Source organism: Medicago truncatula, chromosome 1 (genome assembly GCF_003473485.1).
Source record: "Medicago truncatula cultivar Jemalong A17 chromosome 1, MtrunA17r5.0-ANR, whole genome shotgun sequence".
Lineage (NCBI taxonomy): Eukaryota > Viridiplantae > Streptophyta > Magnoliopsida > Fabales > Fabaceae > Medicago > Medicago truncatula.
In genome coordinates, this window is record NC_053042.1 from 50799812 (window position 1) to 50815820 (window position 16009).

General features: G+C 28.5%; 1 protein-coding gene across 1 annotated transcript; it reads left to right on the forward strand.

Annotated features, from left to right (window-relative positions):
* Window positions 1–9101: 9101 nt before the first annotated feature.
* Window positions 9102–11341, forward strand: LOC112418666 (uncharacterized mitochondrial protein AtMg00810-like). The gene is made up of 3 exons (XM_024775130.1): window positions 9102–9429; window positions 10598–11039; window positions 11146–11341. Exons 1-3 carry the CDS (start codon window positions 9102–9104, stop codon window positions 11339–11341), a joined length of 966 nt encoding a protein of 321 aa, XP_024630898.1.
* Window positions 11342–16009: the final 4668 nt, after the last annotated feature.

A 16009-nucleotide genomic window follows, 5' to 3' on the forward strand; every position in this document is an offset into this window, starting at 1 on the left:
TAAGCACATATTTGACTAAAAATTTATCTAAATATAAATATCTTTTTAAATTACTAGATGCATTTATTAAACATACTCATATTACTAATTTGTCTTGTAATATGAACAAACAAATGACAATTTAATAATATTAACACACAAAATAAACACATTAATTACATTAACAATTTTTTTTTAAGAAATGTGAAAAATGCGGTGAGAGGAACAGGAAATATTTTTTTCTTCTTTGAAAGAGAAATTAAAAATATACGTTTTTTTAATAGAAAAATAAAAATATACTTGGGACATGGGAGGCGAGACTCACGTAGATGACAATGATATCTTTATCTTTTGAACAATCAAAGAATCTGATTCCAACATGGCCCATTTATCACATGACAGCAGTTGTTAGATTGCAAATTGCAGAATTATTTACATTGTTTTATATTAACAAATTTATTTAAATTAAATACACCTGTAACATTCTTATTTTTATTTTGGTGAAACACACATGTAACACGTTGCCCACATCTTTGCCCCATTTTTGACTCTACTTGGTAAAAACAGCGGATAGCTGATAAGCTAGCTGATAGCTTATAGCTGATAAGCTAACTGATAGCTTTTAGCTGATACACTAACTGAAGTGTTTGGTAAAAATAGCGGTTCAACTAACTGATAAATGTAAAATGACATAAAGGATATTCTTAATTCATAATAAAAATTATATCATTAATTTAAGTATTTGTAATTTTGTAAACTAATTTTTCTTTAAAAAAATACTTTAAATTTATTAATTTAATATATCCTATGTATTATAAATTAAATTAAATTTTATTCACTAAAATTTTATCTTATATTTATTATCATTTAAGTGTTTCCACTTTATAAAAAAAAAAAAAAAAAAAAAAGGTAGCACTAATAACAGAGAATAAAGAAAATAACATTTACCTCAAAAAAAAAATAACACTAATAGAATAATAGTATTTTGTTTCGTAAAAAAAACGAAGGTATATATTTAAAAAAATAAAAAAAAAAAAAAAAAAAAGGCCAGCTGATATATATACAAAAATTGGAATAAAGAGATAGTAGTCTTTATTACGTAGCTTATTATAAAAATTATAATGGATAAAAATACAATTTAAATGAAATAATAAGGGTAAAATTAGAAGAAAAAGTGATAAGCTATAAGCTCAAACGCTACTTAGAATAGCTTCTGAAAAATAGCTTATAAGCTCATGAAATAAGCTATAAGCTCATGGTGAAAAAGTGTTACCAAACAGAGCTTTTTTTGTCAAACGAGCTTATAAGCTATAAGGTAAAAGCTAAAAGCTCTTTTTTGGGTTAACCAAACAGACCCTTTATCTATCTATATACTTATATAAAAGGTAATGTCCATTGAATTTACCATTTTGCCCCTATAAGGGGCAATTTGGTAAATTACTAATTGGTTGAGGTTTTTTTTTAAGGTTGACCTATGAATTTCCATTTTTGCCCCTAACTAATTTTTTTAATTATTTTCTAATTTTTTTATTTTTAATAACTTTTAATTATTTTCCAATTTTTATATTTTTAACTATTTTTCAATTTTTTCTCCCAAATTCAGTTGCTTCTACATTTCCGTTGTGGGAGATTATGGTATCGTTTGACCCGATTTTTTTCAAACTTCTCTACATTTTTAAGGAGAAGTTAGGTCAAACACAATATCGATTAAGTACTTACTAAAAAAAAACATTTTTTGAACGCATAAAATTGAATTGAATGAGCTTTGACCAGAAGCTGTTGAATATTACTTTAAAAAACTACTTCTCGAAAATTTATTTCACAAACACCTCTTTTCAACTCACGCTGGGAACCTTTTCTTTATTATTTAATATTATATTTCAATATGTTTTTTTCTTCCATTTAACTTTATTTTTTTCAACCGTTCCATTTAATTTTTTAAGGAGGTTCCATTTAATTTTATCTTTTTTTTAAAGAAATTGTATTATCTTTGTTTTTAAGAAATTGTATTATCTTTTTATCACTTGTACTATTTTGACGCATCGCTTTGGACCGTAATCGTAAACTATCTTGACTTTGGGATGCCATTTATTCTTTTCATTTTGTCTGATGTAAATATTGGCAAAAATCATGTTTAGGTTAGTCTATGACACTTGCAGTCTTTTTTATAAACCTAACTATTATGTAACGTTAATCTACACATTGTTGGTTCCTTCATTGATTCCAATTAGTATCAAGTTAATTATTGTTTTCCTAATCTCTTGAACAAAATAGAACATGTTCTTTTCCTACAACAAATCTTTATAATGTTTTGGTAAATGTTTTAGAAATGTACTTATATATATATATAACATCTAATTAACACAACAATTTGTTTTGTACCTAGCACTTCCCAAATGAGATATCAAGGACATTTCTAAAAGGAATAGGGAAAAAAATCAAACTCATCGACAAACAAACTCAAAAAAGGTATAAGTGTCGCTTGATAACGGCAAAGATAGCAAGTTACGAAAAATACTTAGGCGGTCAATGGTTCAACTTTTGCCGAGAACATATGTTAGAGGTAGGTGATAAGCTAATTTTTTATCTAGAGAAGCCACCTAAAAATATGCACGTTCAAGTCGTTCCCAAATAAAAATTTGGTAACTCTACAACAACAACACTCTTTTTTATAATTTTGGATAATATGTAATCATAATTCACACATCATTGGTTCCTTTTTGGTTCCAATTGTTTTCATCCTAAATATTATGTCAATTCCTAATCTCATAAACTGATTATATGATCTCTAAATCAGCCCATACATATTTTATGATGAATCACAATGTTCCGTCGTTTTAACATCTTTTCTTTCGAATAATTTTTTTTATGCCGTGATTATCTAAGGTTATTATTTTACAAAAAAAAAAAATAGGTTTTGGATTCAAAATTGAACAAAAAAATTAGGTTAATAAATTAATAAGTTAAGGTTACAAATTTTTAATTTTCGATAATGTTACAACAAAATCCGTTTTTCGTGGTGGCAGATCGAGTTACCAGTGATCGGAATTTTCAGATCCAATGAAAAAAAATCGCAAACTTTGAATAATGAAAAATGAAGAGAGAAAAAATTAAATACGATAAGAAAATTGGATTATGCGTCGGGATTGTTAATGATGAATTTTGTAAAGGAAAAAAATTGGATTTTTTTTTTAAGGTTATATGAAGATTAAGAGGGAAGAAGATGACAATAAAAGTTATCATATGTTGTGAGTCCACGGTATGCCATGTGTGCTTTATAAATCCAACCGTTCATCATCAATCTTAAGTGACACATGGAAAGAAGTTAACAGATTTTTCAAAATACTAACGGAGAGGACCAAAATAGTAAACGGCATAAGATTTATGACACCAAATTGAGACACTTTATAGTTAGGGGACCTAATTGAAAACCAAAAATAAGTTAATGGATCAAATGATGTATTAAGCCTAAAATTAAAGAGAAAAATTAGGAGCGATTTGTTTATATTGATTTCCCTAACAATTAACGTTAACATTTTGATTAAATTAAATAGGGTTAATACAGTAAAATTAAGCAAAGAAGTTATGTTAAATCTAGGGCAAAATTTTGCGTTCGGGTTAACTTTAAGAAATAAAATAGGTTAAGTATAGTAAGACGGGTTAACATTTATAAGTAAGAGATTATATTAAGTATAGCGAGACAGGTTAACGGTTATTCCTTTCAAAAAAACAGCACATAATTGGGAACATCATTTTATTTTACTTTAGATAAACATTAAATGCAAAAGTGTGGAGGGAAAAATCAGTTTAAAATTAGAGATGACATTTTGCATAAATTAAATCTAGGGTTAATATAGTAAAGTCACACGAAAAAATAGGTTAACTCTAGGGTTAATATTGCGTCACAGATTAACATTTAGAAATAAGAGATGACATTTTGCATAAATTAAATCTAGGGTTAATATAGTAAAGTCACACGAAAAAATTAGGTTAAATCTAGGGTTAATATTGCGTCACGGGTTAACATTTAAAAATAAGAGATGACATTTTGCATAAATTAAATCTAGGGTTAATATAGTAAAGTCACACAAAAAAATTAGGTTAAATCTAGGGTTAATATTGCGTCACGGGTTAACGTTTATAAATAAGAGATGACATTTTGCATAAATTAAATCTAGGGTTAATATAATTTTTTTAGTAAAATTAAGGAGAAAAATTAGGAGCTATTTGTTTATTTTGATTTCCCTAACAATTAACGTTAACATTTTGATTAAATTAAATAGGGTTAATACAGTAAAATTAGGCAAAGAAGTTAGGTTAAATCTAGGGCAAAATTTTGCGTTCGGGTTAACTTTAAGGAATAAGAGATTACAATAGTTATTATGTTATTTTTTATGTAGTGCTTTAGGCTCTGTGTTGCAAAATTTTGGTTTATGCAGCTTTGATTTTTACATTTATAAAGGACAACATTTTTCCGTAATTTATAATATTTCTCCTTCGAAGCGAAATTTTTAAAAAGTTACGTTATTCAACCCGTGCGAAGCACGGGTTTGTAACTAGTTATGAACAAAAAGAAGTATATGGAAATAGAGGATGATATGTGTAAAACTATTTTGTGATAATTTTTTATATAATTTTATTTATCTCTTTTTTATTCGTCAAAAACAATAGAGAAAAAGAAAGAATAAAAAATATAATGTGAATATGAGATAAAAAGTTGTTCAAAAGTTATAATAAAATAGTTGTATAAAAATATTTCTCATGAAAATATATAAAAATATATGTAGATTCTATCAACAAAGTAGTAGAAACAAAAGGAAGGACAAACTTCCCTCAAAAAAAAAAGGGAAGGACGAACTAAAAAAAATGGAATTAGGCTCAAGAATCAAACCATATTCAGCTAATAAATCGGTCATCAATCCTCTTTGTACCATTTTCTCAAAAATCCTCTTTGTACCAAAGAAAAAAAAATCAGTCATCGATTAGTCTCTCTAAATTATTTTTTTTGAGGGATTAGTCTCTCTAAATATACAGTCTATATTCTTTCCAAAAAAAAAAATATACAGTCTATATATATAATCTGACTAAAGTCATAAATATATCTTTGATGGAAAATATGTGCATTTCAGTTTGTAAAAACTACAATGACAATATTATACGGGGTTCAAACTTTAAATTTTCCACTTCTTTATATTAAAATGTGTGAGTTCCAATCATTAATCTATTTAACTAACAAAAGAAAACGCTACTCTATTTCTTTTTATGTTGCTTTAAGATTATTGGCAATTAAATATCAATAAAATATATAAATTTGTTATTTTTAATAGAATAATTTGTCTTTTTCCTATAACTTTTTATAATGTTTTATTATCTCATTCACATATTTCTCTCTAATGGATTAAACTATCGCAACATGACAAATCAATGTTCTAATTCTAACATAGGGCAAAGGCTACGGTAGGAGACTTGATTTTTTTTTTTATTTTTTTTTGTAAAATGAATGGCAACCATTAGATTATGAAGGTTCATCTTAACTATCATGGATGTTTTACACCATATTTTTTTAAATTTGTTGTTCAGTTCACCCCTTTGTTTTTCTCTCTCTGCGTTTTCTTTATCTCTCTCTACCGTGGTACCACCGCATTGTAACAGTGTTTCATCACAGTAACAAACATCACTAGATTTGGATGCTTATTACTCAAAATAATTTCTAAAGACAACAAAAACAAACACATGCTTATACTCTAATGGGATATCTTCCTACAATTCAAGAGGGTGAATTTGAGAAGGAAGAACAGTATGGTCATAAGGTGATGAAGGAACTCATAGTTCTTTAGATCTTAGAATGAATATTGATTATTATTATTATTATTATATCCAAATATTGTTCAGTTCACCCCTTTGTTCCTCTCAACGATTTTAAGCTTTCAGCAATTATAATGACAGAGAAAGAGAAGAATGTGAATGCTTTGCAGAAAACAGATCTAACAATTGATTGTTATTTTTTTTTTCATTTTGGGTCCAAATACATGGAAGAAGAAGATCGGTGTCAACAGTTGACAGAGAAATCTGTTGAAGATCAGCGTGTTTGACAGAGAAAGGATGAATTAAAAAACCATGAAAGGCTGCTGTTGGTGGCCCTGGTGGGCGGGTAATCAAAAAGAAACATGGAGGGGGAGAGAGAATGATGATGGAATGTAAAAAGAATGTAGTGTTGAAAGAGTATGATAATACCATGGTCTTCAAAAAATTTCAAGTACATCCAATGGTTGACATCAATTTTGCAAAAAAAAAAAAAAAAAAAAGAAGTTAAGTCTCCTACAGTAGGAGACTTATTCACATCTCCTACCCTAAACGCCGCCAACATAGACAAATACTCATATTTAGTGTCTGATACGTCTCAAATAGATGTGTTTGTTGACACATCTATAAAACTAGCTTCATTGCATGAAATCTACGAGCATAGCTATTAAAGTGGGTCAGCTCATTGTGCCTATGTTTTATCATAAACTAGACTCTAAAAACGACACAAAGTGATCATATTGTTTGGACTATTCCACTTAGCTTGTATTTTACATGTGTCGGCTTGACCCACTGGACTTAGGCCCGACTATTAATAATATTTTAAAAAAAATTGTTTAAAAATAGTTTTGAGCCGACATGTTTAAATAAATGGATCAACTAGAAAATTCTAACCTCGTGTCATATTTTCTAACTCAACGACTGATCATGTGTGTGTGACTCTCAATTCTTCTTGTTTGTGCGAGAGAACCTATGAGAGAGTGTGTTTCCACTCTCTGATAGCGAGAATGTGTGTGTGAAAGAGAGAGCAAAGCGAGAATGAGATCAACACGTTGACGTAATCGACGTTCATGTCTTCTCAATTCGTGTTTATAACGAGTTATTGTTTCTTTGAATGCTAATGTCACATCCTCACTTCAGGAAACATGAATATGTTTTTTATGCATCAATGTATATATGTGTGCGCGCGTGTGTGTGAGTTTAAAACTATAATTTAATGAAATTGTGAATAAAAAATAAAGAAAGATATGTATTTAAAATTTGATTATATTAAAATGAACCAGCAACACTATTTTTCTTTAAAGTGTGTTAGATTATTTTTTGTTAGATTATTAGAAATAAATAAAAAATATTGAGGGACTAAAGCGTAGATTTTAACATAAGAGAGGTTGGAAATTAAGGATGTAAATAGATATCCATGGATGCGGATAGTGTGATATTCGTGTCCGCTCCGTTGGATAAATATGAAATCCATATCTTATCTATATCCGCGCGGATATTCGTTTAGCGGGTAATCCGCGGATTTTGAGGTATCCGCGGGTTTGTACAGATATCCATGGATAACATTTATAAAAATAAAATAATTTTTTTAAATTTTTTTTTAGCTAAAATTTAGAAACAAAGGTTCTTCACATGCATTTTCTTTTCATTTTAGCAAAACATAATATACATACATTACAACAACAACAAAAATCATTGACTCAACAAAAACATAAATAAAGTCTCTTACATTTAATAAAAATAAAGTTCTTTGATTTAACAAAAGCATAAGTAAAACTCCATCATATTCAACAAAAACAAAGTTCTTGGGTCAACAATCCCAACTATTTTCACTTCCTATTAAAAGAGCGTAATAACTAATAACACTCACAATACGAGGGTTTTTTCTTAGGAAGTTGAATGGTATTAAGATTATTTATTTAATTTACTCGATTTAATAGCGGGTATGGATATCCGCGGGTGCTGATACCATTAAATATGTATTCCTATCCATTAATTAACGGGTAGTAAAAAAATCCGCTTATTTTATCCATGGATATCCATTAAGGTATCCGCTCCGTGTCCGTGGCGGATTTTATCCGCGGATTTTTTTGTCATCCCTACTTAGGAATGTAATTCAAGTTTCTCTCAAGAAAGTGGAGTGAAATATTTTCTAATATATTTTAAATAAGAGGGGGGAAATGTATATTTTAACATAATCTAAACATTATGTCAGGAAAAATAAAATAAAATTGAAAGCAAGAATAAAATGCTGTTTTTAATCGCCCGTCCTAACTTTTATGACAATGCAAGGTTGAACCCTTCAAAAAGACAAGTACAAAGTAGAAACTTAAGTAACAACAATACGTAAGATGCAGAGTTTAAAAACACCTCAATCATTATTGACATTCATGGCCAATGCCAACGATGCTTGACCATGCGGTGCACATGGAATTATTTAACATATCCGATGATAGAATTCACCTTTTTTTAAAGTGAATAAGAATGTGTTTATTGTAGTTTTAAAAAAATAGATTTTGAGAAAAACTAATTCTAATGACTTTTCATTTTATGGTCAAAATAGATTTTTTTTGATAAAATGATTTCTCTAAAAATCTTAAAGAAACACTTAAAAATTGAAAAAATTGATTTTTTTAAGGAAAAAAATAGATTCTTTTTTAAAAAATCCAATACAAACGGATCCTAAGTGGTTATCCGGGGTTCGAACTCCGACCCCTGCATATAACAATGCATGTCCCTGTCAACTGAGTTATGCTTACAGAGACTTATTAAGGTTTTCTTCTATATGTGCAAATTTGAATAAAAAGTCTTTGGATGCCGTCACCGTGAATTGTTGGCATGTTTTTTAATGATTTTTTTTTTTTTTTTTATGAAATGTTTAGAATAAATTTTCTATTTTTTGGCATTACAAATTCATATTTAATTTATGGTTTATTAAAATCAATCTAATTTGTTTGGAGAGGATATTATTATATTCTAAGGTTTTTTAAAAAAAATTGAGAAAATGGTGATGGAATTTTTTTTTTTTAAATCAAAAGCGATTTTTTTTAGAAGAATTAAAACAAAAATTGATATATTTATAGGAACAAAAAATATTCTCCTAAAAATAAAATTACGAAAAATGTTAACTCCAAATTTTGTATTGATAATATCAAATATGCAATAATTTTTTTTTTAGGGAATCAAATATGCAATAATATAGATATCAAATCTATAAATTTGGCCACTTGATATGTAACACCAATGTCTATTTGGCGTAGAGTGGAAAAGCGGGGGGACCACAAATGGGTCACCCTTGCCCCAATGTACAAATCCTACCAATGTCGGAATGGATTAGTCCTTTTTGTGATGTTCATGTGGGAGAAGCTCTTGGTTTACTATCTGCTTTAGAATGGGTTCGTCTTCTTCAACTTGGACCTATTGATTTTGAGCTTGATGCGAAAAGAGTTGTTGACAGCTTCTTATCTGCACAACATGATGCTACAGAGTTTGGTAGCATTATACACAGATGTAAAACTCTTTTCAATTTATTTTATGAAAACTCTAGTGTGGAGTTTATTCGAAGACAAACGAATAAGGTTGCCCATGAATTAGCTAAGTCGGCCTCATCATCAGCTAGTTTCCAGATTCTGGTTAATATACCAGAATGTATTGAACACATTTTGATTAATGAAATGTTATAAGTTTATTCCTCTTAAAAAAAAGTAATTGATAATTAATTAGGGTCGGTTGATAGACCAGATATGATGGAGATATGATATGATAAATTATTGGATAAGTATAGAATAATGTTAACATGATAGCCACTTAGTCACTTATTCTATCATATATTTGGTGCACACATGATAAAAATCATGATATCATTATTTTATCTTATCATATGTTTGGTAAATTCTCTGAGAGTATCATGATAAAATATATATTATATTGTAAATGACAAAATTATCATATAAACAAATACATATATTAAAATCGAAGAAATCGAAGAAATTAGGTCCTTCAAAAAAGAAATTAGGAAAAGCCTTGTAAAATTAGGAAAATCAAAGCAGAAAAATTAGGATTGTAAGTAGAGATTAAGAACATAATCGAAACACAAAAATTATAGAAAGAATAGAAAGAAATTCTCGTTCATAAAAAAACAAAGAAATTCTCTGATTCATAAAAAAATAAAAAAAAAATAAAAACAAAGAAATTGAATGGTTTGAAAAATTGAAGAAGCACAAGAAATGCCGAAAAAGTATATCGTATATGTGGAATAGATCTGTTCCAAAGAGAATTGTTTCAAACATAATAATATTTGGAATAAAAAATCCTTCAAAAAAAAATTGGAATAAAATCGTTTCAAAAGTGCTGAGGGTGGGAGTAGAAGAGCTTCCTTTGAGAAATAAAAATCAGTCCCTTGTGATGCTTTATATTATCAGGTTGCTAAGCCATCAAAAACTAACGATTAGAATTATAAAATATGATTAGTAATAAGTTAAATTTATCATATCATGTTGGTGCACAGGGGCGGATCTATGTAGAGATCCCTAGATGTCATGGCATCCTCCAATATTGATATATGATATTAGGCATAATTATAACTGGATGTAAAAAGTGCATTTCTACATAGAGAATTGATTGAAGATGTATATGTTGAACAACCACTAGGCTATCAGAAAAGGGATGCAAGCAAGGTGTATAAACTCAAGAAGGCTCTGTATGGATTAAGACAGGCACCTAGAGCATGGTATAGCAGGATATAAGCTTACTTTGTTCAGGAAAACTTTGAGAAATGCTCTCATGAACACACTCTATTTGTGAAGAATAACTGAAGGTACAATGCTTATAGTTAGTTTATATGTTGATGAACTTATCTACACTGGAGATGATTCTGAGATGTTTAATTCATTTAAACACTCAATGCAAAGAAACTTTGCCATGACTGATTTAGGAAAAAGGAGATACTTTCTTGGAGTAGAAGTTAAACAATGTAATGAAGGGATCTTCATCAATCAACATAAATACTCTACTGAAATTTTAGAGAGATTTGGCATGGAAAAATGCAACATGGTGTGCAATCCCATAGTGACTAGAAGCAAACTGGTAAAAGATGAGAATGCTAAAGCAACAGATGCCAGCAAGTATAAACAAATAGTTGGATGCTTAATGTACTTGCTTGCCACCAAACCAGATCTTGCATATTCAGTGTGTCTAGTTGCTAGATACATGGAAAGACCCACTGAAATGCATTTGTCTGCTATTAAAAGAATCCTAAGGTACCTTGAAAGGAACTGCAAGCTATGGAATATTGTATAAGAAATGAGAGGAAGTAATGTTGACTGGATGGTCAGATTCAGATTATGCATGAGATGTTGATGATAGGAAAAACACATCAAGTTATGTGTTTATGGTTGGTGATGGAGCAATAGCCTGGTCATCTAAAAAGCAGCCTATAGTTACTCTTTCTACTACTGAAGCAGAGTATTTAGCAGCAGCTTCATGCTCATGTCAAGGAATCTGGATTAGAAGAATCTTGCATCATCTTAATGAAGAACAGAAGAGAGCAACGATCATCTAGTGTGACAATAGCTCATCAATAAAGCTATCTAAGAATCCAGTTATGCATGGGAGATGCAAGCATATAGATGTGAGGTTTCATTTCTTAAGAGACTTAGTTAAAGATGGAATTATGGAACTGAAGCACTGCAACTCACAAGATCAATTGGCTGACATTATGACAAAGCCACTGAAACTTGAAGCTTTATGCAAGTTAAGAACTGAGCTTGGTATAGTGGAAGACTCATTTGATTCAAGATAGATTGCTTGTAAACTGATTTATGAGAATGTTCAGTTTAGGGGAGGGAATGTTAGAAGGTTTATACTTTATGCTTAAGTTTCAATAATGTTTTAGTGTAATTAGGGCTTGCTTAGTAGAGGCTACTTGCAATGCAAGACAGCTCTAATTACTTATATACTTTACTATAAATAAGTATCATTCTTTGTATTTCACAATTCAATGAAGGGTTAATAGACCTTTACCCCCCTGTAATATAGGTCACTTTTGATTTTGCACCCCTGTAATTTTATTTTTTTTGGTTTCGGTCCTTTTAAATTTTTTTTTGTTTTGGAAAACCCCGCTAGACCAGCTGACTGTGCATTTTTGCTGATGTGGCATGTTGCGTCACCTTTTTTGGATGACGTGGCACGTTGACTGTATATATATATATTTTTTATTGGGTACACATGGCATTAATGATTTTTAAAAAAAAAATTAAAAAAATTCTTAAAAAATTTAAAAAAAAACGAAAAAATATTATAAAAAATGAAATAAATTCTAGAAAAATAAAAACATTAATAAAAATGATTAAAAAAACGAAAAATAATTATGAAAAAATTAATAAAAATCTGGTAAATGAAAAATAATGAAAAAATTTAGTAAAAAAAATTCTGGTAAAATGAAAAAAATAAAGAAAATTTTATAAAATAAAATCTGGAAAAATTAATATATTTCAAAAAATTCATATTTCCATATTATTTTCAATAGAGGAAAAATTGAAAATTCTGGAAAAACAAAAAAAATTCATATTTTTTTTTTCGAAATTAAGAAGTTTTATTTTATAAAAAAATAAAAAATTCAGCAACTTAAAATATTTCAAAATTTATGAATCTAATAAGAATAGAATTAAAAATGAAAGTTCAGATTTTTCTTTCGAATTTTTTTTGGTTACAATTTTTTTTTTCTTTCGAATTTAAAAAGTTTGTTTTTTTTTATTTTTTATACAGAAAATTAAAATATTGGAAAGTATATTCATAATTAAAAAAATATAACATTAGATCATGAAGAATAGAATTTCGATATATATTAATTTTTTTTATAGAATTTCGATTTTTTTTATAATTTTAATTTAATTCAGTTTTTTTTAATAATTTTTTTTGAAAATTTCGATATATATTAATTTTTTTCATTTTTATTTATTTTTCCATAATTATTTTCGTTTTTTTATTAATATTTTTATTTTTCCAGAATTTATTTTATTTTTTATAATATTTTTTCTTTTTTTTAAATTTTTAAATTTAAAAAAAAAAATCATAAATGCCACGTGTACCCCATAAAAAGTAAAAATAATTATACAGTCAGCGCGCCACATCATCCGAAAAAGATGACGCAACATGTCACATCAGCAAAAATGCACAGTCAGCTGGTCTAGGGGGTTTTACAAGGACGGAATCCTAATATTTTTTTTTACAGGGAGCAAAACCAAAAGTGACCTATATTACAAGGGGGTAAAGACCTATTAACCTTCAATGAACGAACAATCATTTTTCCTCACAAACGGTGGAGAGGTGTTGGAGGATAAGAAATTACTAAGAGTTTTATTTAGGTCTGACCAGCTTATATTAAACGTATATTTATCTCAAAAAAATTAAACGTGTATTTGTTCGTTAAAAATATTTAATAGCAAATCAACTAAAGAATAACAATTTTCTCAAAAAAAAAAAAAAAACTAAACGATAAAAGATAATTTCCAACATTACCAATTTGAAATACATCCTTAAAAATTTGTATGGTTTATAAGTGTTCTTTTAGAAAGTCTCTATTTTTTTTTTTGTGTCTGGACTGTAGTCTACCTCATGGAAATTATACTTTACGGATACACTTTTATATTCATACTCTCACCCCATTTCCAAATAATTACCTATTTTTTTCTTGTATATAAACTTTTTTTCTTGTTGAGAGGATCCTCACATAATTTTTTGGGAGGAGGATCCTTGTATATGAACTTAAACACATCATTTTTTTTCCATTTGTCTCTCAATTTTTTTTGAAGGTTTTCGGTATGCAAATTTGTACTGGAATCCACTATCAAACTTTTTTGGTGTGACTTTGAAAACCGGAAATCTCAAACAAACAGCTCTAATTCAATTTTATTTTTTTTAAAAAGTCATATAATATTTCCTCTATTGAATGTTTTACACAAAACTCTTTAAAGAAAAATCATGAAAAGTTTTCGATTATTAAAAGACATCGGAAAACTCATGCCTTATTTTTTTTTTCTCGTAGGTTCACAGGTGAATTGTTGGAGTTTTTCTACCATTGTTCTGGTCTGATCTTAGTGGTTCAGCACGCATCTATGATTACATCTTTGATTTCATTGTTCATCCGAGATGAAATTGAATTAAAAGATTTTACTAAATAAGTAGCTTAACTACAATGGTTTTTTTTTTCTTTCAAAAAAAAACTACAATGGTTTTTTCGCATAACACATGTTTTTCGGTTTTATTTAAAAAATATCTAATGACGATTTGTTCGAAAAATGCATAGACAAACCATGAAGGATGCGAAAGGATCATCTCCTTTGAGATTTTAACATGAGGGTGTCCAGTGCACATCTCCACCTTTCATTATTTAAAAAAAATAATTGAAACTCCTTGTGGGAAAAAAAAAAGGAGTGGATGAGAATGTCACAGGAGAGGATCTCCTCCCCGAGAAGGATTCATATTCTTTTCCGAAGATAATTCGCATTCTGGAAATGTTAGTTATAGTTTTTCAGGAAATTTGACAAATTAGATTTTTTTTTTTTTTTTTTTTGCATATCAACAATGTCAATTGGGATGAACACATGTTGAATTCGGAAAGGTTGAAAGTGAGGATTCAAATTGAAGGTGTAAAAAAAGTTAAATAGCAAAAATGGCAAAACTAGCATTTTTAGTAATTTGGGGTGAAAATACAAATGTGTGGGTACAAATTAAACTTTTCCTACCTGAGTTATAGTCTTTATATTATCAACCGGGTCAAAAAGTCCAGATTTTGAAGGTTGCTTTGTAGACCTCCCAGCTGCTCAATCCTCAATAAAGGTCGGTTGGAAGGTATTTTTTGATGATTTTTTAGTAAAAAAATTGATAGGAAGATACATTTCGATAGATTTGTGTCATTGGAAACATTCCATTATATTGAGGGGCTTTTGAGCAAACACAAAGAGCTTGTAGATCAAAGGTCTTAATTTTATTAGCATGTTCTTAAAATTTTGGGTTATAATTGAGTTATTATGTATTTCTTTGATTATACTTTAAAATTATTGGAATATTATTTTTTTGAAGAAGTTAAAAATATTGGAATATTAACCGTTGCTCATTGTGAATACCATGAATTAAAATTCTCTCCAATTAAATTCCTATCAATTTTTCTAAAGCGCATCTCAACCATCAAACATGAGAGATAAAATGAAAATTAAATTATAAAGAAAAGTGGCTGATATATTTTAATGGTAGAAATTAAGAACGGAGAAAACTTGAGAGAAATTTTAATGGAGAGAATCCAAATCTACATACCATAACATGAGACAAGCTTATCGGATTGAAGCGTACGAACATGCCTTGGAAAACTAAAGGTAGAACCACAACTTCCATATAAATCAATGATCGGTTACACATGAATAAAAGACAAAGCTACAACTTTCATGTTGAACTTGCATTTTTTTTTTCTTCAGATATTAGTCAATCATTTACACTGTGTGACGTGACATAACCTTCAATCCACGCGGAGGTGACATGTATGCAGTCAACGCCCACGCCACAAGGTCAAACGACGAAAATGAATCGAGGGACCGATTTGATAGACATTTAATAAAAACATGTTTTTTTTTAAGGTTTTATAGATTTTAGAGGGATAATTGCATGAAGTTACATTTTCAAGGGTGATTGATCTTTTACTCCAAAATAACTATAAACTTTATTCATATATATTATTTGAATAAACATTGGATGTAGTCTCTAAATTACCACTCTCTTATTAATTTTGTTCTTAAACTATTAAAATCATAAAAGATCCTTAAACTATACTTCTATCATCAATTTAGTCCCTTAGTGGAAACCAAAGTGATAGAAGATAATATTATTTAGAGACCTTTCAATTGTTTTGAATAGTTTAAGAACCAAATTGGTGGAAGAATGATATTTTGTAAACTAAACTGACGGTTTATTCTATATTATTATATTACACATATTTTTTTAGGTCACGTTAACAATTATCCCGTATCACTGATTAAGGAAAACAAAAATATAAACTTTGCATTAAAAATAGTATTCTTAAAGGTTTTACTATACAAGTTTCAAGAATTTTTTACTATTGTATTCTCCTTAGCTAGGGCCCATTTTCCTCTTTTTTATTTATTTTCTTATGCAAAATGTATACTCTAAGTTATGTATTAAATTATTTTATTTTATTTGAATTTAATCTAAAATTTAT